Source organism: Bos grunniens, chromosome 16 (assembly GCF_055505025.1).
Source record: "Bos grunniens cultivar Pamir isolate PY7600 chromosome 16, Bosgru_T2T1.0, whole genome shotgun sequence".
Taxonomy (NCBI): Eukaryota; Metazoa; Chordata; class Mammalia; order Artiodactyla; family Bovidae; genus Bos; species Bos grunniens.
This window is the reverse complement of record NC_141180.1, coordinates 79,067,065-79,092,653: the sequence shown is the minus strand read 5'-3', so window position 1 is coordinate 79,092,653 and position 25,589 is coordinate 79,067,065. Positions and strand designations below refer to the sequence as shown.

Below are 25,589 nucleotides of genomic sequence, written 5' to 3'. Positions count from 1 at the left end.
AATTGGCCAAAAAAAGGAGGGCGAGGGAAGGGATGTGACTCTTAGGGGGAGTAGCAGAGAACCTGAAATAATCCCTGCTGTCCATGTTGAACACTTTCCATTAGGCTCCAGCTCCTGAGGAGCTGCTCACACCCACAGGTGGGTGGGAAGGGGCAGGGGATTGCGAGAAGGGAAAAGAAGCTACTGTCCCACTGCTGTTAAACCCCAGGAAGACGAGGAAGGTCCTGTCTGGACAGGAGAAAAAGAGGGAATGTCGTCTCAAGTCCCAGCTCCGTCTGTGTCTCCCTCTGTGACCTTGACTCCCTTGTGATCCACAAAGCATAGCTCCCAGCCTCGAGCCAAGAAATGCTGCCTTTCAATGCCTTGCACCTGACAGCTACTGAGCAGATTCCAATATGCTCCGGCTTGGACCCCACAGAAAACAGACTGGAGCTTTGTGGTCCCCTAAGGGAGGGCAGCTGGCCCTTGCCCCACCCGTGGAGCAGAGTCTCTGTAGGCAGTCCCCTCCCCACTTGCCCTCCACTTTCCCTCGATAAGTCTGATCCAGGACACGATGGCAGGGCCAGGGCCCTGCTGCTCCTGGGCTCCAGAGAGAGGCTGCCTTTCTCTTGGGAGCTCAGCTCGCAGGATGTGCCAGGGAAATGTTTCCGCAGATTAGTGTCTCCTGGGGTGGGGCGGCAGCAGCAGGTGGCAGGATAGGGCAGGGGAGCGAAACCCAGGGCGCCCTTGGGAGGAGCCCAAGGACGGAGGTTGTCTTCTCCAGGCTCCAACCTCCAGAACCAGGAGGTCTGGGGTTCCCCCAAAGCCCCCAGCCTCAGTTTACCCCCAGTGACCAGACGGTGCTGCACAGACCACTTTATTTGACCAGCTGTTGTGGTAATTGTGGTAGTGACATAGTTACAGTCCTGCTCCAGGTGTAGAATAAATGGGAGGGGAAGAGGTGAGAAGCAGGGGGAGGAGGGGAGAGATGAAGAACCAGATAAACAATCCAAGAAGAGAGGGGGAAAAAAAGGAAAGGAAGTTACGACAAGAACAAATTTATAAGCCGAGGAAAAGGCAGCCCAACAAGCGTGCCTTAAATTAAACTTTTAAAAGGTAAAATCTGGTTGATATTTTTCAAATCTGTATTTGCTCAGTTAGGCCTTAACAAGGAGCAGTGACATGACCAGTGCAAGGCAGACAAGCCAGATACCTTCTATTATAAGAGAGGAAAAAGAAGGCAATAACGGATGGCAAACCAAGGAGGTCGGGAGGGAGGGAGAAGCCAGCTTCCTGCTGGTCCTCCCCTTCTTGGCCATGAGTTTAGGAGTGACCAAGGCAGGTGGGTGAGGTCATTATAACATGATTTTTGACCAAAAGTTTCATCAACACTGGCTTCCCCCCTTGGGTTAGTCCTGGTCCAGCATCAGGCATCCCTAATCCAGCTGGTCCCCAACCTCACAGTTCATGCAGGTGAGGAACTGGCTCCACGTCTGTGTCACCATTCTGGATAAACTCGAAGATGAATTTCACCTGGGTCTCGTAGGCTTGGACCGAGATTTTCTCATTGATTCCGTGGATGCTGAGGGAGAGAAGTTTTGAGGGAGAGGCCATTGCTTTAGCACAAATGTTATTGCAGAGCACCCTATACCCCTGAAGCCACTGGCCTTTGACCCTCCAGGGGTCAAAGTGGGTAGGAAGTGGGCAAGGTGGGAGCAGCCATTTGGAAGAAGTGAGATTTCAGATGACAGGTTGGTCACCTCTCCAGGATCTACATCCATGGCAAAGTGCAGTGGGAGCAGATGATAGTCCTGGGGAGTACAAATCATCACCTGCTCTGGAATCCATTTAATAATTTCTCCTCTGAGGGGAAATTACTAAAGTTATCTTTTAATTCTCTCTCTAAGGCTGGAGTCCCAGCTAGACTTATCCCTATGCCAGCCACCCCTCCCCACATTATTAGGGGCACAAGTGGATAGGAACCCAGGCTACCTATGGGGTTCTCTGTTTCACCTCAAATTTCACTACCAGATCTGATGCCCACAGCCTGCGTCCACACAATACTACCGAAGCACACATGTAACCTTGAAGATGTAAGGAGATAAAGAATAGCTAACCCCACCTACACTCCTTAAAAAAACCACCGAACCCCCTTCCCATGAAATCTGTTCTTAAGTTCAAATTCAAATATATATTCAAACAACTTGACTTATGATGAGGAAATCAGAGCTGGGTATGGTAAGGAGCAGAGAGGTAAATGGAAATCATGCCCCTATATCCCAGGACTAGAAATTTGCTGAAGAACCCACAAAGTAGTAGTTCACACACAGGAGGTGAAACTGGTGAATATGTTTTAGATTCCCAAAGTATGTTTTGAGAATTCAAAGCATGAGTTCATCTTTGACCTCAAATGTGTCTGCAGTTCACTAAGTGGAAGTTGAGAATTCTGGAGTACCCACTTTTGGGGGAAATGAGATCCAGAGGGGAGGGCTTCTCTCAAAGGAAGGAAGAGGTGGGACTCAAGGGCCCTAATTCTACCAGGTTCTTTCCAGTCATCTGATTATCTCCATCCCTGCAAAACAGTCACTGATTCCACCAAATTCTGGGGAGTGGCAAGACTCTGGCACTGAGAAAAGCTGGCCAGTTGGGCTCCGCAGTATCTTTTAGTTTGTACAAATTCCAGGTTTCCCCCATTCTATGGACTGTCAGGAGAATGAGTGGGAAAGGGACAGGTCAGATGTATCTCCTCTCTCCTCCAAGCTGTCCAAACCTGTTCCACTCACTCACCTACTGAAGTCCTGAGGTTGTAGGTAGATGGGGTTGAACCGGTAGATGCCAGTGGTAAGATTCAGATAGTGTCTGCTGTCTGTGTTGCCAATACAAGTACCTAGAAAGGAAGAATCCAGAGAAACGGAGCTTTATGTAAGCAGCCAAGCCAAGGAAGTGGTGGCAAGTAGGCTACCTAGAAAATTGGGACCCTTGTGTCACCACAGAAGACGTCTGGATCTTCCCTAGGAGACTGCAGCCAAGGATTTTTGTCCTTCAGCCTACCCATTTTCAAAACCTTTCTAAGATACCATTTCAGCCAAGAACATGGACTCAACTCCCAAGGGCATTAGAGAGACATCCCTTACATGGTCCAAGGCTAAGTGCCCTCTCTCCATGATGAACACAGAGGCCAGCGGCTTCATTTCATACCCATGGCCAGGTTATTCTATCAGTAGAAACCTAGATATCCAGAAATCTAAGCACCATTTCTTTATTGCCCAAGCTTTCTTGTGTATCACTCAGGTCAGAAACAAACACTCTCTGGGGGAGTTTTACTGCTGTAGATGGCAACCCTCTTAAAGTAGAACATGCTGTGCTGCTGTGCTTAGCCGCTCAGTTGTGTCTGACTCTTTGCGACTCTTTGTAGCCCACCAGGCTCCTCTCTCCATGGGGGTTCTCCAGGCAAGAAGAAAAGCAGAACATAATTTCTGGTTATTCCTGTCTTCTGAAGGAGGACTGTATCTTCCCAGAGTCAAACTTCAGGTCCGTATAGTCCCGGGATACTCTCTAGTGTCCCATTCTCCTGAAGGCAGTAGGTCGTCCCCCTCCCCAGCCGGGGCTGGGACTCCTCCCCATTATGAATGTTCTTTGAAAAAAGACTCCCTAGCTTATCAGTTAAAGTGTGGTGAGATGAATTTGAGATGGCAATTTGTGTTTTATTTTGATTGAGTTAACGCTTTTATTCTAGAAATGTATCCCATTTTTAAGTACTTTCAGGTGGAACAGATTTATCATGAAGCTATTAGGCTTATGCATAAAGATCCAGGGTCATAGCTCTGTATTCATGTAGTTGGATAGGTATTTTTAATAGTTTAAAAGTGACAGAAAAATTTCAAAAATACAACTGGCTGTTGCTTTATAGCAAACCTGGGATGATGTGCCGCACGCGCATTCTGTTTGAGCACCTTTTTAAAATCCAAGTATAGCTGACTTACAGTGTTGTGCCAGTTTCAGGTGGACAGCGAAGTGACCCAGCCATCCATGTTCAGATATACCTGTTCTTTCTCAGATTCTTTTCCATCACAGGTTATACAAGACACTGAATGTAGTTCCCTGTGCCACACAGTGGGTCCCCACTGCTCATCTACTTAATACACAGTAGTGTCTATCTGTTGTTCCCAAGCCCCCAGTCTGTCCTGCCCAACACCTTTCCCACTTGATAACCACACGTCTGTGCTCCGTGTCTTTGAGTCTGTTATTGTTCTGCAGTAAGTTCACCTGTATCACTGCCCTAGATTTCACACGAGTGACACCATACGGCATTTGCCGTTCTCTGTCTGATTTGCTTCACTTAGTATGATAACCTCTAGGTCCGCTGCTCTACTTTCCACTCCTGGTTTCAAATGGGTCCCTTCACAATTCCTGGAGATTTCTGCCAGTTGATGTCTGCCTATCTTTATTCTGTACAAGCCTAACTGTGTTGATGAGATTATCGTAGGTGCCCCACAGGGAGAGGGAAAGGGAGAGAGCCTCTGAGGCCAACAGAGGAGAACCTGGGAGCCTGAAAGCCAGGGTTCCTCGATGGCAGGGGCCCAGGTCCTGCTTTGTGGCAGGAGTCCAAGGAGGCAGGGAATCTCAGAGGTAATGTTCAGGGGCAATCTTGGATCCAGAGCTCTCACCCCCAAGACAGGTCAAGGAATCAGAGGAAATCTGCAACCTGAAGTGACCTTGTGGGCAGGATAATGGATGTCTCAGAGGCAAACACAAGGACTGATGACCACAGACTAAGGGATCCTGACGCTATGCTATTGCATGAGACCCTGAGGCCTGATTCAAGGTGCGGGTGGTGGGGTTGCTTGGAGGCTTCAATAATGCCTGAGGTTGAATTTCTGAGAAATGAGTTAGATTTAAGTTGATTAAAAACTAAGAGTGCTTTTTTTTCCCCCCCAATACCCAAGGAGTTTATGGTTGTAGAATTTCACTATAATATCTTTAAGGTCCACGCCTAACAGGTCCTAAGAATTAGACTAGAAAAATGAAAGACTCCATGATTGAAGGTATATAAAAGCAAAGTGAACACAAGTCTTCACATTAGAGCATCTTTTCCTCACATCAGACCAGAGATTCTCAAACTGTGGTCAGCCATCAGCTGGTGTCAGAATCCCCTGGGATATTTGTTAAAAAGGCAGATTCCAGGGTGCTCTCCAGAGTTAATATACCTGAATCTTTGGGAGTGGGTCCAGGTAATCTGTATTTTAATAAGTTCCCTAGGTGATCCTCTTGTCCTCTTAAGTTTGAGAACCACTATCCATACAGCATAGATTTGGAAGGCATGCTGGAAGACTGGGGAAGGAGCATAGAGGCACTGCTACTGGGAGAGGTGAAGGGGGCTAATTCCAATGGTACAGCCAGGAGAAGTTCCTGGGCTGCAAATTCTGAGCTCTGTTGCTGAGCTTTTACCTTAGAACAGATCAGAACCAGACTGCATAGGTGGAACCCAACCCCCTCTGTGGCTCCTCCAGAGGAAGGGGAATCTGAGCCGATCCTTCCCTCTAGGCCAGAGTGGCCGGCCTAGGTTAAGCCAGGACCCAGGCTTGGCTGACCTAATTTATTGTTTCTGATCCTTTCCTGTTTGCTTTCTCACTTCCACTTGGAGGGGAAAATACAGCTCCAGTCCCATCAGGAGAGGAAGCAGCCAGCTGTTTCCAGGCTGAACAGCTGGCATGGGGGTGGGGCAGTGGATATCAGATAGGATACAGTTCCAGCACACCCCCTCTGCCCCCGCCAAACTCCCCCAGCCACAGCTGATGAAGTCATTACCTGGGGCAACAATGTTGACTTCCGGGAAGACAGAGTGTATGGTCTGGCGGAGCAGCTGGTAACCCAAGGCCTGATCATCAGAACGGCTGATGGGCAGGGGGTCAAAGGCATCCAACACATGGAACTGGACCCGGTCATCAGCCACAATGTCCTTGGCTAGTTTTAGAACCTTGAGAGAGGAAACAAAGAAAGTCTGATTTCTTATTGATCTGCTATTCAAATACTTTATGAATCTATACGGTCCTGATTTCTCTCCAGCAAGGCAGAGCCTTTACAGAGGAGATTCACTGTAGCTCTGAGACCTCAATTTCAGCCTACTGGTTGTAGGAGATAGAATGGCTGTTCTTCCTGGAAATCTACAGCATAGTAGATTTAGGTTAGATGCTTGGAAGGCTTGCCTTATAGCCGTGAGGCAGGTCAGGAACTACAAAATCAGGATATTGGGTAATTTCCCTTAGGCTGAGAACCATGGGCTAGGTAAAAATGTAGGAGACAGCACAGTGGAAATCTCAACCATCTCGAGGCAGAGGGGTAGATATGATGACCTCACTTCAGCCTGGGAGAGTCTCAGACAGGTGGTGACAGGTCATACACTTTCTTCCTTCTCTGGGCATCCCTGCTTCCTGTTTGTAACCATCTGCACTGGGGCCAGGAAGATGAGCTCAACAGACAAAAAGTTAGAAGTTGGGGGGCTAGTATTCAAGTTTTCTCTCTGAGCCTCCTTTCCTCAGGAAGGAACATGAAGAAGCTTCTAGAAATTTCAGTCTGAAGTAACTAAAGCTGAACTCAGCAAAAGTCCTGGTCCCAGGCAGGATGTAGACCAGACCCTGAGGATCAGATCACATGAAGCTGTGTGGGAATGGATTAGGATGCTGACAGTCTAGCCCCACAAACCCACCCAGCCATCTAGGGAAAGCTCCAGCACCAGTCTCAAGCTATCTGATAAACACTTGCTTTAGGATGGTCTCTGCCCTAGAAAGGGGAGTGTCTGTCTCATAACTGGGGGGCATTATCTCGGGAGGACCTCTTTTAGGTCAGTGTCAGGTCTGGAAAGGAAATGAGGGTTCCTTCTTCTGACTTAGAAACCATCATTTGAGGCAAAGCAAATTCTGTGCTGCTGGACTGAGGGGAGGGGCAACTCACTTGTCAGAGCTTATTTTCACTCCAGCACAGATGTCTCAAATACTCTGATAGAAGAATTAATATATAGTCTAGATATGTTCTTGACCCTCTGGAAGGCTCCTAAAGTCATCCCCAGAAGTGTCTTCTGTGCCCTACCCCACATTACTTAAAGATTCCTGCCTCCAGAAACTGAAGAAGGCACACAGACTGGACCTCAGTGAGCAAGTAGCTCAGCAGCAAAGGGTCTGCCTGGCGATGCAGGAGACACGCGTTCGATTCCTGGGTGGGGAAGATGCCCTGGAGGAGGAAATGGCAACCCACTCCAGTACTCTTGCCTGGAGAATCCCATGGACAGAGGAGACTGGCAGGCTACAGTCCATGGGGTCGCAAAGAGTGGGACATGACTGAGCCCACACACCTGCAATGAGCACTACAGAGCTCAGGTTTCCCACCAGCTGCTAGGCTAGGTCCGGACTCAAAGGCCTCATTTCCTTATGTCTAGTACCAAGAATATAAAAGGTACGCAATGAATGTTGCATATATACATTTTACAAGATGTGAAACAATAATAATAATAAAAACAACAGGAGTTGTCTCATTAAGGAATTTGCCCAAGGTTTATAGAGGTGGCATCGCTGGGCTGGGCATCTGACTTCACAAGGATGGTTGTTTACTGTTTCCAAAGTGCCTGCAGGTTGAAATGGCATTGAGTAGAGGAGAAGGCAATGGCACCCCACTCCAGTACTCTTGCCTGGAAAATCCCATGGACGGGGGAGCCATGGGGTCCATGGGGTCGCTGAGGGTCGGACACGACTGAGCGACTTCACTTTCACTTTTCACTTTCATGCGTTTGAGAAGGAAATGGCAACCCACTCCAGTGTTCTTGCCTGGAGAATCCCAGGGACGGGGGAGCCTTGTGGGCTGCTGTCTATGGGGTCGCACAGAGTCGGACACGACTGAAGTGACAGCAGCAGCAGCAGCAGCAGAGCCAGAAAGAGGGTGGTGCTCATTTAAGACAGATTTCTTAGTGGTATGAATTTTGAGCCAGAATTTGAAGGCAGGATATGAGAATGATGGAGAAGAGGCAAGAGACAGTCTGAGCATGGAGGGGTCATGCACAAAGACTCAGCTCTGTGCTTCGTGGAGCCACTCACAGCTGTGTGACACTCCATGAGCTCCTTAGCTTTTTGCGTCTCAGGTTGCTCATCTGTTAACAGAAGGATAACAGCAGCACCTACCTGGTAAGGTGGTTGTTACCATGACTGGATGCATGTAATATGCTTAGGCTGGTTCCTGGCACTCAATGTATGTTAGTTGTTATTTGCCTGTTTAGAAGGGAGGGACCACTCTGGGCAACGATCAGAGGCACAAGGACGGGACTAAGAGGAGGGATTCATCAACGGTAACGGGGACCTCAAAGGCAGAGCACATTGATTCCTCATTTCTCTGAGCTCCTACAGTCCGTATTCCCACATTATGTTGTTTTCTATTTTAGGCTAAGCTGTGTTTTCTTCTTGAGTGAATAAGTTCAAGGGCAAGGACAGTGGGTACTTAGCAAGACCGGCTTCCACCCGACTGTGAGGCTGGTCATCAAAACAACCACGACAGGCTGTCACTGGCTTGTGCTTCAGTATCTCCAGCGGCAGAAAGCTCACCATCATGTGTTTCAATCCATCTCATCTTTGAACTCTGCGATGAGCATCTTCTTAATGATGAACTGAGGTACGGCTTCCTGTAGCATCTAACCTACTCATACTCTTTTATTTATTTTAAAAATATTCTGTAGAGTCCACAGGATAAAGTATCAATAGTACTCGAGCCATCAGCAGGATTTCACCTCTATTGAGAATAGAGGCCTGTGCTCTTGATGCCTGAATGCTGTTTCCAGGTCTTTGCTCCTTTTTGGGTTTTGGTGTAAATGCCTCATGAGAGAGGACTGTGTATGTGCTCAGTCATTTAGTCACGTACGACTCTTTGCGACCCCATGGACTGTAGCCTGCCAGGCTCCTCTGTTCATGGAATTTTTGAGGCAAGAATACTGGAGTGGGTTGCCATTTTCCTCCTCCAGGGGATCTTCCCGACCCAGGGATTGAACCTGCCTCTCCTGTGACTCCTGCATTGCAGGCAGATTCTTAACCTGCTGAGCCATAGGGGAAGCCCCTAAGAGAGGACTGACCATGGATACAAAGCTGCTTACTGCCCCAACCCCACTTCACAACCATTTCGTGACACCTTGTCCTATGATTTTCTTTGTGGTGCCTACTTCTCCCACTTGTTCATATATTTGATTACTTACAGCCACTAGCATGTAAACATCTTTAGAATGGGAATCTTGGCCTGTTCACCATTTTCCCAAGTGCTTGGAAGAATGTCTAGCCCACAGTAGCCATTGAATAAACACTTAGTGAATGAATAAATGAAGGAAGACAGGAATTTTCTGTAAAACACTCTAGTTAGGTGGACATCCAGCCTCTGAGAAGCTCACTATCATGCGAGGTGCCATACTCTAAAACTCTGCTTTAAGTGGGGGCTCCCAGAAACATCTCCCAGTGGCCTTCTCTCTCTCCTTCGAGGGCCACAGGACAAGCCTTCCTTCCCACGTGGCAGTGTGTTACGTTTCTGAAGGCTCTTGTTCCTCACAGATGGGGCCACAAAGTTCATTCAGATCCTTCCTGGAAAAACTTATGGGTGAGACCAGGTAAAGATGGACGAAGAGGGCTCAGGGAGCCATTTAGAATCAGGGCATGAGGAAGAGGCGTGACCAGGACGAAGAGGTACTGTGTGCTCCTGGGGTGATGGGGGCTTTCCATTCCCCACGTGTGCAGGGGAGCAGGGGAGCAGGGTGGGCCTACGGAGCCCAGAGATCTCATCAGATCGGCAGGGAAGGAAAGCCACTGCGGCAGGGGACTGGAGAGGAGGGCAGCGTGCCAGAACCTGGGGAGATGAAAGCCCCAGCTGGTGGAAAACAGCCCTTGGAAAGGGCATGGAGTTGGAATGAGGCTGGAAAAAAACTGGTGGAAAGAAGCTCAGTGAGGGGAATTCAGTGATTTCCTGGCCCCATGAGCCCCCAGGGAGACGACAAAGGCTGGCACTGGATGAAAAGCAGCAGAGCCCAGGGCTTACACTGTCCCAGCCCCCTGCCAATGCTGGGTGACTCTGGGCAGGCTGCCCCAGCCCCTGCAACACGGGCACGCCCCCCAGCCTGTGCAAGGACACAGCATCCTCCATAGGGAAGGCCCCAGGCAGAAAGGACCATAGAAATTGAAGCGTGGCAGACCCCTGAGGATCCGCCAGGAGGATCATCAGGAAACACCACCTGGCCCTCACCTTGCTTAATCCTGGAATATAATGCTCATCTCATAGCTGTCAGGTGGGTTTTTTTTATCATTTTCGGAAGGATCAGATTTACCTTCTGAATTATTTTTAGCTCAACCTGATGTTTAAATAAGCTAGTCTTTCCTAGATATGTCAAATGTTCTGTGTATTTCTTCTCACCCTTTAGCTTTCAGCTCAGATATCACGCAGGGAAGTCTTGCCTGACCTGTGGACAGATTCTCATTCCTTCTTAGATTCTTCGATAGCAGCAGCCCCCTTTCCTCATAGCGCTCATCATGGTTTGCAGTTACACATTCATTTTTCTATCTTTTAAATTGATGTTCATAGCAGAACATCACAAGTCTGTCTGCAACCTCTTCTCTTCAAGGAGTTACACACCCTTCCCATGGTATTTTATTGGCTCTACAGGTTTCAATTAATAATACTCCAGCCTCTGTCTCTATTATCTCTTTGGATCTAAGGAATTTATAACTGTCTATTAATATATTAGAAGCCTCTCAAATTTCTAAACCATTATATTTCTCTGAGAAATTGCTTTCCTCTTGAATTCGCAATCTTGGTTACAGGCACCAGCACCCGACCAACCACCATCACAAACTGCGTCCTGACGAGCCAGCCTCTCACTCCTCGGCGGGCACCTACTCTACCCCACGACGAGCTACCATCACACACTGCGTCCTGATGAGCCCACCTCTCACTCCTCTGTGGGCACCTACTCTACCCCACGATGAGCTACCATCACACACTGCGTCCTGATGAGCCCACCTCTCACTCCTCTGCGGGCATCTACTCTACCCTACGACCTACTAACATCACACACTGCGTCCTGATGAGCCCACCTCTCACTCCTCTGCGGGCACCTACTCTATGCAATGACCAACTAACATCAAACACTGTGTCCTGAGGAGCCCACCTCTCACTCCTCAGCGGGCACCTACTCTACCCAACGACCAATCATGAAACACTGCATTCTGATGAAGCCACCTCTCACTCCTCTGCGGACACTTACTCTACCCAAAGACCTACTAACATCACACACTGTATCCAGATGAGCCCATCTCTCACTCCTCTGCAGGCACCTACTCTACCCCACAACCAGCTACCATCACACACTGCGTCCTGATGAGCCCACCTCTCACTCCTCTGCGGGCACCTACTCTACCCAAAGACCTACTAACATCACACACTGTATCCAGATGAGCCCATCTCTCACTCCTCTGCAGGCACCTACTCTACCCCACAACCAGCTACCATCACACACTGCGTCCTGATGAGCCCACCTCTCACTCCTCTGCGGGCACCTACTCTACCCCACGACCAATCATGAAACACTGCATTCTGATGAAGCCACCTCTCACTCCTCTGCGGGCACCTACTCTACCCTACGACCTACTAACATCACACACTGCATTCTGATGAAGCCACCTCTCACTCCTCTGCGGGCACCTACTCTACCCTACGACCTACTAACATCACACACTGCATCCTGATGAGCCCACCTCTCACTCCTCTGTGGGCATCTACTCTACCCTACGACCTACTAACATGACACACTGCGTCCTGATGAGCCCACCTCTCACTCCTCTGTGGGCATCTACTCTACCCTACGACCTACTAACATCACACACTGCGTCCTGATGAGCCCACCTCTCACTCCTCTGTGGGCATCTACTCTACCCTACGACCTACTAACATCACACACTGCGTCCTGATAAGCTCACCTCTCACTCCTCTGCGGACACCTACTCTACGCAATGACCAACTAACATCAAACACTGCGTCCTGAGGAGCCCACCTCTCAGTCCTCAGCCGGCACCTACTCTACCCAACAGCCAATCATGAAACACTGCATTCTGATGAAGCCACCTCTCACTCCTCTGCGGGCACCTAGTCTATGCAATGACCATCTAACATCAAACACTGCGTCCTGAGGAGCCCACCTCTCACTCCTCTGCAGACACCTACTCTACCCAACGACCTACTAACATCACACACTGTATCCTGATGAGCCCATCTCTCACTCCTCTGCAGGCACCTACTCTACCCCACGACCAGCTACCATCACACACTGCGTCCTGATGAGCCCACCTCTCACTCCTCTGCAGGCACCTACTCTACCCTACGACCTACTAACATCACACACTGCATCCTGATTAGCCCACCTCTCACTCCTCTGTGGGCATCTACTCTACCCTACGACCTACTAACATCACACACTGCGTCCTGATGAGCCCACCTCTCACTCCTCTTCGGGCATCTACTCTACCCTACGACCTACTAACATCACACACTGCATCCTGATGAGCCCACCTCTCACTCCTCTGCGGGCACCTACTCTACGCAATGACCAACTAACATCAAACACTGCGTCCTGAGGAGCCCACCTCTCACTCCTCAGCGGGCACCTACTCTACCCAACAACCAATCATGAAACACTGCATTCTGATGAAGCCACCTCTCACTCCTCTGCGGGCACCTACTCTACTCAATGGCCAACTAACATCAAACACTGTGTCCTGAGGAGCCCACCTCTCACTCTTCTGCGGACACCTACTCTACCCTATGACCTACTAACATCACACACTGCATCCTGATGAGCCCACCTTTCACTCCTCTGTGGGCACCTACTCTACCCCACGACCAGCTACCATCACACACTGCGTCCTGAGGAGTCCACCTCTCACTCCTCTGCGGACACCTACTCTACTCAATGACCAACTAACATCAAACACTGTGTCCTGAGGAGCCCACCTCTCACTCCTCTGCGGGCACCTACTCTACCCAACGACCAATCATGAAACACTGCATTCTGATGAAGCCACCTCTCACTCCTCTGCGGGCACCTACTCTACTCAATGACCATCTAACATCAAACACTGCGTCCTGAGGAGCCCACCTCTCACTCCTCTGCGGACACCTACTGTACCCAATGACCTACTAACATCACACACTGTATCCTGATGAGCCCATCTCTCACTCCTCTGCAGGCACCTACTCTACGCCACGACCAGCTACCATCACACACTGCGTCCTGATGAGCCCACGTCTCACTCCTCTGCAGGCACCTACTCTACCCTACGACCTACTAACATCACACACTGTATCCTGATGAGCCCATCTCTCACTCCTCTGCAGGCACCTACTCTACCCTACGACCTACTAACATCACACACTGCATCCTGATGAGCCCACCTCTCACTCCTCTGTGGGCATCTACTCTACCCTACGACCTACTAACATCACACACTGCGTCCTGATGAGCCCACCTCTCACTCCTCTGGGGACACCTACTCTACGCAATGACCAACTAACATCAAACACTGCGTCCTGAGGAGCCCACCTCTCAGTCCTCAGTGGGCACCTACTCTACCCCATGATCATAGCCTCAGTTAAGACCTCCATACCCACTGCCTGAGATGCTGCAACAATTGAATTGTTTCTTCTTACTTCAAGGCTTCCTCAGGATCGCCACCAGCAGTGTTTCTCTAAGAGAACCTGAGTCTCTCACAGCCCTGTTTGAAGACCTCTGACATTTGTCCACAGATTAGAGCCCAAATTCGTTGGCATGCACACAAAGCCTTGAGCCCCAAACTATCAATACGACTCCATTTTCATCTTCCATCACTTTCCCCCAAATTATTCTACTCTTTAGATTTCATTTTCCCTGTACCCTGAATGTCCTGCTGCTGCTGCTGCTGCTAAGTCGCTTCAGTCGTGTCCCACTCTGTGAATGGCCAACTTCTAGCAAATCCTATTTGTCCTTTAAGTCCTTTCTAGTGGTTGGAAAAGACTTCCTTGGTTCTTCGAGGTAGCATCAGCCCCCTGTTTTGGCTCAGGTTCTATGGTAATTTGTTTATCCCTCATTGTTATAATCCTAGTATGGTGTGAGGCTGAGAGCACAGACTCTGGAACTGGTCCTGGATGTATAATACTGGGCATGTTACTTACCTGCTGTGTGGATCTGTGCCTCCATTTTCCCTGTTAAATGAGGATAATACATTCCCCACTTCACAGAACGGCTGCAGGGGTTAAATGTATATGTATAGTATATGTTTACTGTACATGTATATAGTATGTGTGTGTGTATATATATATATATATAAATATATACTATGTATATAGTATAGTGTATGTATACCTGAGAACAGTGCCAAGAGCACAGCAAACCCACTATCTGTGTTGCTACTATTATCATTTCCTATTTATCATTAATTATCATCATTCATTTCCCACTCCTAAACTCCACGTTCCCTAAAGCCAGAGATCTCCTATCCCAGCCAAGCACTCGGCACATAGGAAGCCTTTGAAAAATCACCGAACAAATGAGGCCCTGGGCCAGCTCCGCCCAGTCCCAACGGACACACTTCAGTGGGGCTGAGCCAGTCCTCGGGAGCACATGGTACGTACCTCCTGAACAGTCTGTGCAGGGTGAAGTCGGAAGTTGATGATGGCCTCGGCCACAGGGGGGATGACATTCACCTGGAGAGAGAACCACAAACCTTGGCCTGAGCTGACCTCTAGTCCCTCACACCTGACCCCTGCCCAGGAAAAGCCAATTACCACCAGTAGAGGGAGAGGAAGCTGATTTGACTGAAGAACTCAAGGCTTAATATTTTTAGCCAGCCACTGTCTTCTCTGGGCCCTTGACATGTGGTTATGTTCAATGCTAGTGGCCTGTCTCTGCTTCAGGCCAGACCTTCATGTTTCTTGGTCCTGGAGGGCTCACAGAGAGCTGCTCAGAGCAAGACCGCTTTCCTGGGGCTGCCAGGACGCCTCTGTTTTGGCCTGTACAGTGCTGCAGGCGGTCTTCCGTATGCGCTCTTTCCAGGGTGCCTAGGGCAGTTCTGCAGTGGTCAGAGTCGGTTCTCACTCAGGAGGGGCACCCCAGAGCCTCTGAGGCCCCATTAAGCCCTGAGGAGGATGATCACTATAACCGAGGGTGGTAGTGATTTTCCATATCCTACTGTGAACTTTGTTCTCTGTCTGATGAGGAAAAAACTCAGGACTAATTAGAAAAGAGGGTTGAGCTATGGAGGGAATTTCTCCTCAGAGCCCATGAGAGAAGAGATTCCCCAACTGTGTATCTTTCTTTGAACTGCTATGGTGCAAAAAAGCACCAGGCTAGGGCCAGGAGAACTGGGCTGATACAAATTGGCTGTGTGATTTTCAGATATGACAACCTCTTTGTGTCTCTGTCTCTCAGCTGGCTCCTCCTCTGTTAGGAGGACCAAATGGAAAAACAGATGTGAAAGTATTCTGGACAGATAAAAACACCATTCAAATGCAAGGACATAGTACACAGTACTATTATTTTGGTGAATTCTCTAGGCAGCTGGTGAAAACAGCTCAGGTCTGGCTGACATGCCAAACACACCGACCAGCCACAGCAGAGATGAATTCTGAGGCACCATTCACTTATTCTCAACCTGGGCTGCACGTTAGCAGAGCTCCGCAAGGCTGCATTGGGTGAATGATCCTCCTTGACGTTGCACTGGTGGTACTGGTAGAAACTGGAACGGTCTAACTCCTTTCAAGATTTCAGAAAAGTCTCAGCCCTGGTGAGCTAGTGTGGCTAGTTCAAACAGAAAAGCTCCTTAGCGGCTTGGTCTAGCTGAAAGTAGACCGATTTGCTGAAAAATAGTTCTCAGAAAAAAACTTTATCAAAGTATTGGTTCACCTGAGACTTATTTCTATAAAAGTAAACCTTAGGGGTTCCCTGGTGGTCCAGTGGTTAGGAGTCTACATTCTCACTGCCAAGGGCCAGGGTTCAATCCCTGCTCAGGGAAGTAGGATCCCACAAGCCAAAAAAGTAAATCTCATATAGAATTTATATATTTGAAGGCCACCCAAAATTTACCTTATTTTGGAGAATGACAATGTATGTATTTTAAGGCTGTATACATCACAAATGTTATAGATTTTTAAAATAGTAGGTGAGTTTCTCTAATTTAACTCAGGGAAAAGATATTAATCATTCATTAAATTTGTGAGGTGAATAAAGCTTTCAAAACATGACAAAGAATAATAAAAAGGTGGTAAAGAGGTTGGGAATCTTTAGCCTACATGACCAAAATGCTAGATGAATATATTACATGTTAAATGAGTATAGGTCACAAAAATTAACTCCCAAATAATGTCTCTTCACATCAGTGTAATGGTTATGTTTTTCAACGGGTACAGTCCCAAAGAACCTGAGGGAGGCCTCTGAAACACACATACATGAAACTTGGCCAGCAACTTCATGGAGTTTGCAGATGTCAGTTAGAACCCTTGCTCCTGAGGTTTACCCATCTGATGACATAGGACAGTTCAGCACTGAGCCTTCCTACTATCCAAACTGTAGCCAGAGAAGGAAGGAGAAGCCAAGAAGATAAAGCCAAGGGATGGAGGGGTGTGTGGGAGGAGTCAGGTGGCGTTACCTTGACCCCGGCATTGAACATGGTGAGCGCCGTGGTGGTCCTGACCAGCGAATTGGTTACGTAATTCCTCTCCATCAACCTAAGGCAAAAGGAAGAGAGGGTTGTAGGATACCCCCTTTCCTGAACCTTGGAGATCTTTAAGACTAGGAGGGATGTCCTGCGTACCAGTTAGATGTAGTGTCTGGTGGCTGAGGGATGGTTAGTCAGGCCTGGTTAAGCCAAAGAGAGGAGATGGGGAAGTGGGTAGGTTTGGGGTGGGGATGTGAGGAACGGAAAGATAAAACTTTACCTGCTTACAAGGGGTCGAAAGAGCCACAGGTTGTTCAAGACTATATTGGTAGGGAAGGGAAACTGAAAAGGAAAGCACCAGGTCAGAGGGTTTCAAAGGGGTCAGCATAACAGGCTCACTGTTCGGGACCTGGGCCTGTCCTTGCTTTAGACCCGCCTCGAGGGCCTGGGGCAGTAGCCTCAAGGGTAAGTGGGAGCCACCTCCCTCAGAGTGGCTGGTGTTGGGGCTCAGGTTCTCAGCCTGAGCACCAACAGCCCCAATGAACAAGCTGTGTTTTGGCCCAGCCAGCAGCTGGAAATAGGGGAGAATGGGCAGAGCACTGGTTATCAGTAGGGCCCCTTTATTACTCTGAAGGTGGCTTCTCCACCACCCTTTCTTCCCCTTCCACAGCTGACCAGAGTCTGTGAGACTCCTCACACCTCATTTGCCAGTTGCTCCACTGCCGTCATCAACGGCCCACTTCCAAACATGTTCGGCATTGGTGTCTGCTCCAGTCTGGAAGAGAAAGGGAGCTTTCAAGACTCACCCAACTCAGCAGTCCAAGGAGAAGACGAGAGACAGGGCATTTCCACAGGCCTGGCCAGGAGGTCTCCTGCTCACCGCCCCATCACCTCCACCATTCCAGATCTCCAAGCACAAGTGGGGCTACTTCTACTGCACTCACAGGAGCTGTCCCCGAATACCAAATCTGAGAGAGGGCACCCCCGTCTCATCACACCTACCACACTGTAGCAAAGCTGTCAGCCTCTCCTACTAGCTGTTGAGTTCCTGGAGGAAAGGGACTGTCCGTTTCTTCCACCACCACGTGCCCATTACTGGACACAAAGTCTCAAACATGGTAGATAGTTAAATATTTAGCTGAAAGAATATAGCTTTTCTTCCTACTCTCCAAGAAAACCAGCCAGAGGTAAGCTCTGCTGTTACAAACCCTGCTGTCCTCATCCACAGACAGCAGCCTTTGCTTATCTTGAAGTCATCTTGCTGGGGCAAGGGGAGAAATTAGATGGTTCTTTTCCAGCTTGTGATCTATCATTTCTGGCCTGGACTATTCCAGCTACCTAACCTAGCTTTTGTCTGCTGGCCCTTGCTTGCCATACGGATAGGTCCTTTTCTGACCTATAACCCTTGCCAGGGTACTGCTAGCTCTGTCCTCCCTATAACCTCCATCGTGGCTTCTCAGCCCACCATCAGGACAGGAAGCTTAACCTCCTCAACTCAAAGTGGGGAAGTGCCAGGTCTTCTAGCTGGAGTCTGGTGTGGGTAGCAAGGCCAGGAATTGCTTACCGGCTGACCGCGGCTGCGAGAATGCCTATGCTTGTTTCTTTTGGAGGAGCTGAAGAGTGGCCTGTAGTCGTGTTGACTTGCAGCATGAGGTTAATCGCACCCTTCTCAGAAACGGAAACCCTGTAAGAAGGATCAGAGAAGGCCCTCCTGACTTCCTCCCACCCTGAATGACCCCCAGGCCCATCTGTACAGGGGTCTGGTAAGCCAAGAGGTCTGTTTCATGCTGCTTAAAGAGTTTTACTTTAGAAGAGATAGGGAAAGGAGAGCTCAGACTTGGTCAAAGCTTGGGGTGATTAAAGCAAGTGCGTGCCTGTGTATATGGCTCAGTCGTGTCTGATGCTTTGTGACCGCATCTACTGTGGCTCACTAGGCTCCTCTGTCCATGGGATTTTCCAGGCAAGAATCCTGGAGCAGGTTGATTAAAGCAAGAGGAGTAGGCTTATCGATAACCAGACTGAGGTCAACTCCCATGTGAGAACCTCTTCTGAGGTAGGGCTGGGGTGCTATACTCACATGGCAAAGGGCTTCTTGAGGTAGGGAATGAAACCGTCCAAGATGAAGCTCCCCTCATCCACCACGAAGGCTAGCTGGACACCCCTTGCCTGTAGCAGGGCTGAGATCTTCTGAGCCCCGTTTATCCCTGATATCTGCAGATATTAAACCCAGAGCCACAGTTCTCCTCAGTCAGATCTCCAGAGATAGCTCACAGAGACCCATTCAGCATAGCTGGGTGCTCCAGAGCCTCCCCATCCAGGCTCCTTCATGAGGGACAGGGCCCTCAACAATCCTGCCTCAAAGAATCTGGAATGTCAGAGCCGGAAGGGCCCAACCCCCTCATTTCCCAAACTAAGAAACCAGGACCCAGAGTATGAAGTGATTTGCCCAGGGTCAAAATAAGTGGCATCATTAGAAATAAAACACATTCATTGATCTGCCTGTTCTCTCTCTTCCCATTACACTGGTGTTTCTCAAGGTGTAGTTGATGGACTATGTGCCTACTGCAGATGTCACCAGGGAGTTTGTTAAACATTCAGATCTGTGCATAACACTGGGCGAAAGAAGCCAATCTGAAAAGACTACATTCTGTATAGTTCCAACTATATAACATTCTAGACAAGACAAAATTATGGAGGTAGTCAAAAGATCAACAGTTGCCAGGGTTTGGGGAAGGAGAGAGGGATGAATGGCAGAACACAGAGGTTTCTTAAGGCAGTGAAAATACTCTGTACGATACCATAATGACACACCATTATAGTGTACAACACCAAAAGTGAACCCTAATGTAAACAATAGCTTTGGGTAACTATGATGTGTCCAGGTAGGTGCATCAGTTGTCACAAATGTATGACTCCGGTGGGGGACGTTGATATTGGGTAAGGCTGTGCATGTGTGTGGGTTGGAGAAGAAAGGAAATTTCTGTATCTTCTAATTTTTGCCGTGAACCTAAAACTGCTCTTAAAAAGAAATAGAAAAAAACATCGAGTCTGTGGCACAGAGCCCAGGCATCTACATTTTGGTCAAAGTCCTTAGAAATTTCTGGTGACACATGCACAGTGTGTGTGTACTCAGTTGTGTCCAGCTCTTTGCAACTCCTGGGACTGTGACCCACCAGGCTCCTCTGCCCATGGAATTTTCCAGGCAAGAAGACATATCCACAGAGAAGTTGGCAAACTGTGCAGCCAGGGAGCAAACCGGACCAAAGTGAAGCTTACTCCCTCCCCAAGGAGGGGACCCAGAGATAGGCTTAGGATGAAGGCATTCTACCTCCTCATCATGGCCCAGAGCAATGAAGAAAGATCTTCGGGGGATGTAGTTTCTGATCAGTAGAAGCTCCAAGGCCTGCAGGATTGCCTGGGGGACAGAAAGACAATGGGAGAAGAGAAAGGCTTATTATCTAAGTGGTGGTACCAAGGCATCAGAGATATTCAGCAGCTGGGAACAGGGCTAGGATGTGATTCCTTTTAGAGAGAACACATTAAAATGGCCCCAGGGATGGAATGGAGGGAAGCAGCGGGTGTATGCATGGTCAGTCACTCAGTTGTGTCTGGCTCTTTGTGGCCCCACTGACTGTAGCCCACCAGGCTCCTCTGTCAGTGGGATTTTCCCAGCAAGAATACTGAAGTGGGTTGCCATTTCCTCTTTCAGGGGATCTTCCCCACCCAGGGATTGAACCCACAACTCCTGCATCTCCTGCATTGATAGGTGGATTCTTTATCACTGAACCACCTGGGAATCCCTGTAGGGAAACAGAGCTCACATAAAACCATCCCCGCCTGGAGAAAAGCATAAATTTATCAATGTCAGAGCTGAAAGGGTACCTGGGATCATCTACTCTGATCTATATTTCACAGTTGAGAAATCAGGACCCAGAGAAGTGACCAACTGATGACTGGAACTCAGATCTCCTGGCACCAAGGTTTTCTCTACCAGAACCTCCTACCTCCCAGGGGTTAGCAGAGCACTCCCACCCTGGATCGATCTTTAGGACTCTAAGGCAGAGGGAACACAGCATTTCAGACCATAAGAGAGTTCTTGTTGTCCAGTGTGCCTCGACCATAGATGAAGCCATCACGCTCCAACCCAGAGAAGGGGGGCACGTCCCAGCCTTTGTCCGGGGCAGGCACCACGTCAATGTGAGCGAGGAGCATGTAGGGCTGCATGCTGGGGTCTGAGCCTTTGATAGTGAACAGGTGGCTGTAATTTCCTACGACCTCATGCCGGATAAAGCTGGTATGGAACACAGTAGGAAAGACTAGAAGCAAAGAGATGCAAAGCAATGAGAGAAAGCCAGATTCAACAGTTGCCTTTGGTTTTCCTCCTAACTGATTCTCCCTGCCTTTTTCCTCCCCTTTAAAACAGGCAGCCTCCTTTAGGAAGCCCTCTGGGCCAAAGCTAGTCTGATTCCTGATTCGCCCAGACAATCTCTGAAATATCTCTTCCTCATATTACAATGTGCTATTACTGTGTAATCACATGCATATCAAGACCGCATCATTTATGACAGATAAAGAGCTCAAGATCTGGACTGACCCGACCTCTAATGTTGTCACAAATACAAGTTATAGAGTGATGCAGACTAGGATTACATTAAATTTTAAATATAATAGGCCCCAGTATCCAAATTATTTGGAACCAAACATGACTCTTATCTATATATATTAAAAAATCAGAAATATTTTTCCTTTGCAAAACAATACTCCTAATGTTTGTGTTATATGGAGATAAAAGATGATCCTGTCGAGCACATGGCCATACTTCCGTGTTCAAGTGTTCTCAGGGTCAACTATGCTAGTTACAGATAGGTAATAACACAGGTGGCTTTAGAAGCATGGGAGAAAGAACTTTGATCTCCCTTTGTGCTGTGTTGGAAGAATCCATACACGCCTCTGTGGATAACTGAAAACAAGCAAGCAGGCAAACAAACAAAAAACTGAAGAAGAATAAACATTTTTTCTTGTCAGCCTGCTTATCTAGTCTACTATTGCTGAACATTTCTTTCCCAATTTTATTTCCTATTTAGTGAAGACTTTCAGCCTGGCCACTGGGGATTGATCCCAGATTCCCACCCCACCCCAATTGCCCGTCCCAGAGTGTTAGAGAAGGGACTACTTGCTGTGCTGTGCCAGCCTCTCCCACTCCTGATGACTTGAGAGGGGGCTGTTTTTTATTTGATTTAGTAAAGTGGCCTCACTACTCTGCATGAGCTTTCTCTATGGGGAGGGGGAGCTCCAGGTCTCCTTTTTCCCCTTGACCCATCCTTCTTTAGCTCATGGGCAGTGGGGTGAGAAGAGAGCAACTATGCGACAGTTTAAAGTTTTTGACTGCCTAGCAGCTCAGTGTTAGTAATGAATCTGGAGCAGGGCCTGGGTAGGTGGAGTGTGCCTGTGTGTAGGCTGTAGGTGTGTGTATGGAGGTAGGGAGGGGAGGAGCCCGTGGTGCAGTTCTGGAAACTTGCAAATGAAGAAGGAATTCCAAGTCCTATCTTTTTATTTTATTGACTGACATTAAAGGGCAAAAATTGACAGCCAACCCAATGGCTATATTGCCTTGGTTCTTCAAAGGGTAAATCTAGTCTCTACTCTGTGTCTACTCTAACTCCTGAACTCTCCCTTCTATCCCTCCCCCTTGTATACAAACACATGCAAAGAGGCCCAAGCACACTAGGTTGCCCTCTGGTCAGTCACAAGATAAACTTCTTTATCACCTTGTAAAATCACTGTGTCTCCAGTGCTACCTCTCCTAACCCTTTCCCATGGTTTGTGGCTGACCTTTACGAATGTATTCTCCAAACTCAGCCAGGGCTGTTGTGTTGAGCTCCTTGGGGCTGAAAGACACTGTTGGAATCTGGATGGCACCTGTTGGAGTCAGAGATGGAAGATGATAACAACCACTGATTTTTCCACAGCCCTGTGTACATAAAAAGTTCTCTTGCACTCATTATCCTATTGTGGAGGGCAAAACAATCATTCCAGGTAGGCATTGTTGTTTTCCCTAATTCAAAGGTGAGGAAACAAGCTTAGAAGCATTAGGTGAGCTGCTCAACATTGTCCAGTAGAACTGGGATTTAAACTCAAGTCCTTTGTTTAGGCTAATATGGTTTTAAAGGAACATAAAGTCCAAACTGGCATGGGGTGGGGGAGGTCAGACAGGAGTAAATTTTGATCCTAAGTGGGAAGCCGCTATAAATTGCTGCTAAGGCCTCACTCTGCCTCTGAAACCACCAACCCTTTGATGAATCCAAGGAGCCCACTGTCCTGGGTCCCTTTGCGAACAAAGCTTTGTATCTTTTTGTGTACAGTGAGTATGTGAAAGTCCCTCAGTCGTGTCTGACTCTCTGTGATCCCATGGACTATACAGTGCATGGAATTCTCCAGTCCAGAATACTGGAGTGGGTAGCCTTTTCCTTCTCCAGGGGATCTTCCTAACCCAGGGATTGAACCCAGGTCTCCCGCATTGCGGGCAGATTCTTGACCATCTGAGCCACAAGGGAAGTACTCTTTGTGTACAGAGAGTAGGCTTATTCCTCATAGACTGGTTAATCCAGAGTGTCATTGATCTCAGCCCAAGTCAGCTTTGGGGGCACATGATGCCTGGGAAGGGGGCGGGGATTTAGAAGCTCCCAAACAAGCTCCTTTGTTATAAACGATCTAATCCATTCTACCCAGAAGTCCAGTTCTTGAGTTGTCACTAGGTTCATTCCTTGGGGAAGGTTTTATATTCTTAGAGTTCCACTGTCAAATGCAAACAGTAGGGGGGTGGGGGTGGGGTCAAAAGATAATTTGATTAGAAAGTGAAAGAAAGTGAAGTCACTCAGTCGTGTCCGGCTCCTCTGTCCATGGGATTTTCCAGGCAATAGTACTGGAGTGGATTGCCATTTCCTTCTCCAGGGGATCTTCCCAACCCAGGGATCGAACCTGGGTCTCCCGCATTGTAGACAGACGCTTTACCGTCTGAGCCACCAGGGAAGTCAATTTGATTAGATGGCTATCCAAAAACAGTAGGAAGAAAAATACCCAGAGCAGCTTGATGTCAAGGGAGGCCTCTGACTTCTGTACTGTTTTGTGAAGAATCAACCCTGCACCATAGCCTACCAATAGGTGGGGAAGCCAAGGTTCAAAAAGACTAAAGGAACTGCCTATGTGAGATTGAGAGGCAGACTCAAGATCTGAACTCAGATGTTTTGCCCTCGGCCCACAATGCTGGAGACCCAGGTTCGATCCCTGGGTCGGTAAGATCCCCTGGAGAAGGACATGGCAACCCCACTCCAGTATTCCTGCCTGGAGAATCCCATGGATGCAGGGGCCTGGTGGGCTATATGTATAGTCCATGGGGTCACAGAGAGTAGGACATGACTGAGTGACTTCAATATTCCATATATTTGGGGTTCTAAGTCATGGTGCTATGAGGTCTGTATTTTAGTTTCTTATTTAGCTTTTGCTTTCTTTTGTGCAAAGAGACTCTGGTGAATGGCTGCCCAATGCCTTTCAGAGAACTCTTTACACTAGGATGCTTTGGGAAAGCCCTGCTCTGCCTCCCAGGCCTATCACTCCAGCACAAACACAGTTTATATTTAACAACAAGGGCTAGCTTTTGCATTTACCTGCAGGTTTATTTAGGCAGTTTCTTTCAATCCATTACTTAATGGAAGGGAAAAGACTGAAGGTAAGCCCAAGGGTGAGGAAGGATCTCATTGTTTTCATTGTTGTTTATTCCCTAAGTCATGTCCTGACTCTTTTGCGACCCCATGGACTGACGCCTGCAGCCTGTCAGGCTCCTCTGTCCATGCGATTTCCCAGACAAGAATACTGGAGTGGGTTGTCATTTCCTTCTCCAGGGGATCTTCCCGACCTAGGGATTGAACCCGTGTCTTTCCCATCCTTTCAATATTGAGCCACCACCTCTTTTCTCCTGGATAATGCAGACTGAGAAGGTAAGTAAGTTTTTAGCTTGGTTTGATGTCTAGGGGAAAGATGTCCTTTAAGTGGTAGAGGAAATTAGGAACATCTCACACCTCAGCAACAGCCCCATACTTCTTTATGGAGCCATCTAGAACCCGCAGGATCCTACAGGCAATAGAGGCTGTCACCCAGTGCTTTATATGTAGGGTCCTGGGGAAGATGGTTCAGCTGACCTAAACTTCAGTTTCCTCATGGGTACATAAGGTTCAGATCGTTTAGTCCTAAGAAACTTAACAAGTGAAGACTGCCAAAGGTTAAAGGCTGTAATGTTCCAGGCAAGCGGAGGTTGGTGTGGGGGTGGGGTGGGGTGGATGACAGCCTGGTCAACCCGGGCGAAGTTGAAGCTTCCAGGGTAGGCAAGGAACGCCCTGGAGTCCCCAGAAGGCAGGTCTAGGAGCAGAGTGCGGTCTCCAGGGGCCGGAAATGGGTCCGGGGCTTGGTGGTGGGGTGTTGCGGAGCTCAAGCTCGAGGGGCGGACCTCTGCGGCAGGGGAAGGGAGTCACGGGTTGGCCCGAGGAGACGGGGACCTTTATCTGAGAATAAGCGGTGAAGGGGACCAGGGTTCACCTTTGAGCGCTTCCTTCATGGCGATGCGCTGCTCTTGGCTGAACTGAGAAGGGATTCGCGGCTCCCTTTGACTCTCCGTGCCCCGCAGGCCCTTCGATCTGGAGACGGCGGCGATACCTAGGAGCAGCGCAGACAGCGAGGCCAGCAGGCAGACGGACGGCCGAGCCATTCTCCTCTCACGTCCTCACTGCCAGTCGGCGGCTGGAGTTTGGACCTAAACGCGCAGACCGAGTTCTTCCCCCTTTCACGGCTCCAATTCCCGCAACTGCCTTAGCCCCGCCCATTCCCAGAGCTGGCCAATCGCCGCTCTCCTGGAGACGCTGGCCC

The 25,589-nt window shown here is 48.7% G+C and overlaps 1 protein-coding gene across 1 annotated transcript; it reads right to left on the bottom strand.

The window, feature by feature from the left end:
• Positions 1–843: 843 nt before the first annotated feature.
• On the bottom strand, positions 844–25,451 carry PM20D1 (peptidase M20 domain containing 1). Its single transcript, XM_086345602.1, has 13 exons — positions 25,263–25,451; positions 22,506–22,592; positions 20,757–20,989; positions 20,002–20,088; positions 18,751–18,884; positions 18,238–18,357; positions 17,373–17,448; positions 16,954–17,015; positions 16,665–16,743; positions 14,653–14,724; positions 5,788–5,956; positions 2,767–2,866; positions 844–1,561 (listed from the first exon to the last, which is right to left on the bottom strand). The coding sequence occupies exons 1-13, from the start codon at positions 25,429–25,431 to the stop codon at positions 1,438–1,440; spliced, it is 1,512 nt and encodes a 503-aa protein (XP_086201728.1). The 5' UTR covers positions 25,432–25,451; the 3' UTR covers positions 844–1,437.
• Between the last annotated feature and the right edge of the window lie 138 nt (positions 25,452–25,589).

What these genes read in the sequence shown, in the direction of transcription:
- PM20D1 (XM_086345602.1), bottom strand. Translation starts at nt 25,431, where the DNA reads ATGGCTCGGCCGTCCGTCTGCCTGCTGGCCTCGCTGTCTGCGCTGCTC. An exon ending in CTCAAGAAGCCCTTTGCCAT is followed by an intron (nt 18,358 to 18,750) that starts GTGAGTATAGCA and finishes TCCTTCTTACAG; the next exon opens with GGTTTCCGTTTCTGAGAAGG. An exon ending in TGGAGCAACTGGCAAATGAG is followed by an intron (nt 17,016 to 17,372) that starts GTGTGAGGAGTC and finishes TTTCCTTTTCAG; the next exon opens with TTTCCCTTCCCTACCAATAT.